Below are 5,503 nucleotides of genomic sequence, written 5' to 3'. Positions count from 1 at the left end.
CCAATAAGATCAATTGGAAAATGTTTTTAATTAATAAGGGAATTTTTAAAGTAGCAGTATATAAGATAAATGTACAAAATCAGTAACTTTCCTATATAAGATATTATCAATTCAAAAATATGATAGAAAATTATTGTATTCTCAATGGTAACAAATGGCAAAATACCTAGGAATAAACTTAACAAGAAATGTGGGAGACCTATCCAACATTCAGCCAATACTTACTATCTCCTATGTATCAGGCTCTATATTTAGGTTCCTGGAATGTAAATGTGAGTGAAGCGGTCAGAGTTCCCATTGTCATCAACCTACACAAATAAAACTCAGAAACTGCTATGAGATATAAATCAAGACTTAAAGACTTAGAACACCATACTTTGATACTGGATGGAAAGACTGAATGTTGCCAAGGTGCCAGTCCTCCACAGATTAATTCATAGGTTTAATGAAATCCCAATTTTTAAAATTCAAAATGGGCTTATTTTTGAAAATTGGCGAAATGATTCTAAAGGTTGGAAGAATGAAATTTGAGAATAACAAAAATTAACTTTAACTAAAGTACTGGTAGAGATGTTTCATTAGAAATCAAAATAAATGATGAAACTACAGTGATTAAAATAGAACAGTACTCTCTTAAAACTCAGCAGTAAAAGACAACTCAATTTAAAATGGGCAAAGAATTTGAATGGACATGTCTCAGAAAAACACAAATGGTCAATGTGCACATGAAAAGATGCTCAGCACCATCAACTCTCAGAAAAACACAAATCAAAACCACTAGGCTAGCTAGAATAATAAAGACAGGTAATAATAGGTGTTAGCAAGAATGTGGAGAAAATGGAACCCTCATATATTGTTCATAGGAATATAAAATGGTACAGCGGCTTTAGAAAACAATCTGATAACTCTTCAAAAGGTTAAGCATAGGGTTCCTGTACCCCACAATTCCAAGAGAAATGAAAACATATGTTCACACAAAAACTTGTACATGACTGTTCAGAGATTATTCGTAGTACCTAAAAAGTGGAAACAACCCAAATGTCCATCAGCTGACAAATGGATCAATAAAATATGGTATAGCTATACAATGGAATATTATTCAGTCATTAAAAAGGAATGGTATACTGATACATGCTATAGCATGGATGAACCTTAAAAATATTTTGCTAAGTGAAAGAAACCAGCCATTAAAAAGCATATATTGTATGAATTCATTAATATTAAGTGTCCAAAGTAGGCATGTCCACTGACTCAGAAAGTAGATTAGTGACTGGTTGCACAGGGTTTTAGGGAATGGGGAAAATGGGGAGTATCTACAAAGGGGTACAGGGTTTCTATTTAAGGTGATAATGTTGATTGCGGTAATGGTTGCACAACTCTGAATTTACTAAAAACCACTGAATGATACATTTCAATGGGCAAACTATATGATATGTGAATTATATCTCAATAGAGTTCTATTTTAAAAATAGCATGCTATTGGCACAAGAACAAACAGAACATAATAACCTATAAAACAACCCCTTAAACTAGGATAAAGATAGTAACATAAAGCAGTGGAGAAAATGGGAAAAAGGACAATTATTTAGCTACCTGGGGAGAAAATACCAAGTTTGATCATGACTTCATGTCACATATCAAATTCAATTCCATGTATACTAAAACTTAACATAAAAATTAAGCCATACCGTAAAGAAAAATAAAACATAGTATACTATCTTTTTGATCTTTGAATGAGGAAGGACTTGCTAGGCTTAAAACTAGAAAAGAACTCACAAACAGAAATGTCAATAGATTCAGTTTTATAAATTTAAAATTCTTAGTCTTAATAACATCACAAACAAGATAAAAATACTAAGATTTGGAAAATCTGTTTCAATGGATAAAAAAGTGATAAGGATTTTAATAGTTAAATTGCTAACAGAAACAGTCCCTAATAGTACATAGGCTAAGTACACAAAAAGAAAATTCACAAAATAGACCATGCAAATTAAAATGAGATAGTATTTTTCAACCATCAAAGTACTAAAATAGTTTTTTTTTAGTCATGGCAATTTAATACTAGCACCAGTGATTCAGTGACAAGATTGATACAACTTTCTTGGAAATCTGCTTCGCACCTTCAAAAATGTTTATATAATTTGAGCCAGTAATTCTACATCTAAAATCTACCCTGAAGAATTTACTTGAAATGCAGACAAAGATTTAATGAAAGATGTGTATCTCATTAAACTATGAGCTTTAATCTCTCATTTTTTCTCTAGGAATACTAGAAACTGATGAAGCTCAAAGCCTGGTAAAGCTGGGGCAAGCCCTAGTGGGGGCCAAGGTACAGAAACCAGGCCTCCTGCCCCTCTTACATCCCCAGAGCCATCCTGCTCCCCAGGGAAGATGTCAGGGTGGAGCAATGGCAGCTCCAACGTGTCCTACACCAGCTTCCTCCTGCTGGGCTTCCCAGGGCTGAAGGAATCCCGAGCCCTCTTGGTGCTGCCCTTCCTCAGCCTCTACCTGGTGATTGTCTCCGCCAATGCCCTGGTCATCCACACGGTGGTGGCCCAGAGGAGCCTGCACCAGCCCATGTACCTACTCATCGCCCTGCTCCTGGCTGTCAACATCTGTGCTGCCACCACCGTGGTGCCCGCCATGCTGTTCAGCTTCTGCAGGCACTTCAACCGCATCTCCCTGGCTCGTTGTCTGGTCCAGATGTTCTGTATCTACTTCCTCATTGTCTTTGACTGCAACATCCTCCTGGTCATGGCACTGGACCGCTTTGTTGCCATCTGCTACCCTCTCCGCTACCCAGAGATAGTGACAGACCAGTTGCTGGCTGGCTTGGTAGGGGTGGCAGCTGCCAGAAGCACTTGCATCGTTGCTCCAGTGGTAGGGTTGGCCTCCCGGGTTCACTTCTGCCACTCAGATGTGCTCCACCACTTTGCCTGTGAGCACATGGCCCTGATGAAGCTCTCCTGTGGGGACATCTCCCTAAACAAGACTGTGGGGCTCACTGTCCACATCTTCAACAAAGTCCTGGACATGCTGCTACTCGGAGCCTCCTACTCCCGCATTATCCATGCTGCGTTTCGAATTTCATCAGGCAGAGCACGTTCCAAGGCCTTGAACACCTGTGGCTCCCACCTGCTGGTCATCTTCACTGTCTGCTCTTCTACCATGTCCTCATCCATTGTCTACTGCATGGCCCGCACAGCCTCTCAGGACATGCACAACCTGCTCAGCGCCTTCTACCTGCTGCTTCCATGTCTGGTCAACCCCATCGTCTACGGGGCCAGGATCAAGGAAATAAGGCAGCACTTGGCAACTCTGGTCCAAAGGGCACAACTGCGGGTCCCCACTGAGAAGCCCCAGTCCCTGCCCTCACATAGAGAGCATCCTGCCTGACTCTCTGGGACTTGTAGGTCCTTCAAGTCACTCTCACTATCAAGCCGGTAAATGTGCAAGTGAGTTGTCTCTGCTCTATTTTGGCTTTGGCTCTCTGCATTTATCTTTGAGAATCTTTGATGCACCTTCTAAAAATGGCTACTCCTCCAGCGTTACACGGTAACTAACTACAAATTAAGCTTCTGTCTCTGGCTTCTATATTTTCTTCCCTCCTTTCTGCATGTGATTTTCATTCACTCTTTCATTCATCAAACATCTATTATACATACATACATCACGTTTGCCCCATTATTGCAAAGAAAGAAAAAAATTGATCTCTACCCGAAGGAAATCCCAATCTAGCAAGCCATAAAGATAGGTAATGTTCAGTAATAGCTTCATGCACAAAATTCTGTGGAAACTTAGAGGAAGGACAAACACTAACACAGAACACTTCACAGGGAAGGTGAATTTGAATTGTGTTTGAAGGATAAGATAAAGTGTTTACTGCAGAGGAAGGAGAAAGAAAGAAGAAAAGGCATTCTAGGCCAAAGGAACACCATGGGCAAAGACATAGCAGCATGGATAGACAGCTGACCTGGAAACTCCTCAGCAGCCCCACGTTTCCCTAGCACAGAGCAGGTTTGGTGGCCTGGTGGGAAATGAGGCTGGATATAACGTAACGCTTGCCTGAAGGACAGAAATAGTTTGCGGAGTTCTGAATCCACCATCACAAAGCTGAGCATAGTAGGCTGAGTTTGGGGTGAGACACAATAGCCCAACAACTTTGAAATTGTTGCAAAAAATGTTTCACAGAAAATAAAGAAAATGAGAATATTGCACGGTTCTGGCTTGACCATTCTGCAAGCAAGCAGAGAGAACTCTGGTCTATTTCTTATGTAGTTTACACATATTGAAAGGGGTCATGAAAGGCCAACTTTACATTTTGTTCAACCAGGAAAATAGGCATAATAACTGGGATATCCCCATAATAGCTCCTGTAACAGATATTGCAATGACAGCAGTGACTTGCCTCAGTGAAGGGGAGATTATCAGACCTGGATAAACTGTCTGAGTGTTTCTTCTTGTTGTCTTGCACATTTGCCATCCTCATAAGAACGTTCTCAAGTTAATTTGTAGAAGGATGAAAATCACGTGAAGCAGAGCTGAGTTACCCCATTACCCCAGCCAAGGCCAACGTAGATGAGCCATCAGCCAGCCAATAACCATAACGTGAGCAAGCCCAGTCAAAGTCAACATAGATGCCCTGGTCAACCAACAAGATGTGAGCAATAACTGCTTGTTGTTGTATGTATGCCACTGAGGGTTTGCAGAAGTTGGTTACACGGCAATTTTGTGGCAATAGATAAATGATACAGACAGTGGTAGCAGGAGTAGGGTGCTGTAGAACAAAAATCTAAAATATGCACTGTTGGCACTGGGATTGATCAGTGGGAAAACCGAGGGGGAATTCTGATTTTGAGCTAAGCCATGGGATTTTCTTTGGCCAAGGGGATGTTAGCAGAGCTGATACAAGCAAAGACTTGAAAAAGTGCCTGGGTATTCACAAAGATTCTTTCCTTGACCAAACTTCAGTCGGGCTCCTGAACCTTCTCCTGGGCCCATCTGTGCACTTCCTTGTAAAGTCCAGTTTCAGCAAGAATCCTGCTAAGACAGTTTAACCGAAACTCTTCACCCTCGATATCTGAAAGTCCCTCACCCTCCACCATCCCCTAGGTAATGTCTGATCACCTGGCCTGTCTTCAGCAAAGAATTCTGTTAGGTCAGTTTAGCCAGAGTTCTCTTACACCTGTTGTTTCCTCTTAGTAATTCTCCATCCACTGACCCTCATCCTGCTTCTTAGCTATCAATTCCCATTTGCCCATGTTATATTTGGAATTGAGCCTGGTTCTATACTGAGGTCTCTTTCCCCCTATTAATATAGTCTTGAATAAAGTCTGTTTCTAACATTGTAACTACCGTCCAGCACTGCGTTTTCTTCTACAGTATTTCCACTTATGTTCTTGCATCTCTGCTATAACTATGAGCACATGCTTGGGCTAGCCTGCTGGAGGAACAAAGATGCATTCTGCATAGCTGAGTTGTCCCAGCCATGCCACCCAATGCT

At 41.0% G+C, this 5,503-nt stretch overlaps 1 protein-coding gene across 1 annotated transcript; it reads left to right on the top strand.

The window, feature by feature from the left end:
* Positions 1–2,391: 2,391 nt before the first annotated feature.
* Positions 2,392–3,396, top strand: LOC102541203 (olfactory receptor 52K1-like). Its single transcript, XM_006203567.4, has one exon. It carries the CDS (start codon positions 2,392–2,394, stop codon positions 3,394–3,396), a length of 1,005 nt encoding a protein of 334 aa, XP_006203629.2.
* Positions 3,397–5,503: the final 2,107 nt, after the last annotated feature.

This window comes from Vicugna pacos, chromosome 10, assembly GCF_048564905.1.
Source record: "Vicugna pacos chromosome 10, VicPac4, whole genome shotgun sequence".
Taxonomy (NCBI): domain Eukaryota; kingdom Metazoa; phylum Chordata; class Mammalia; order Artiodactyla; family Camelidae; genus Vicugna; species Vicugna pacos.
Note: the sequence above shows the minus strand (reverse complement) of the source record. Positions and strands in the feature narration are given on the sequence as shown.

Bases quoted from the DNA above. Each gene is read 5' to 3' on its own strand.
- LOC102541203 (XM_006203567.4), top strand. From the start codon at position 2,392: ATGTCAGGGTGGAGCAATGGCAGCTCCAACGTGTCCTACACCAGCTTC.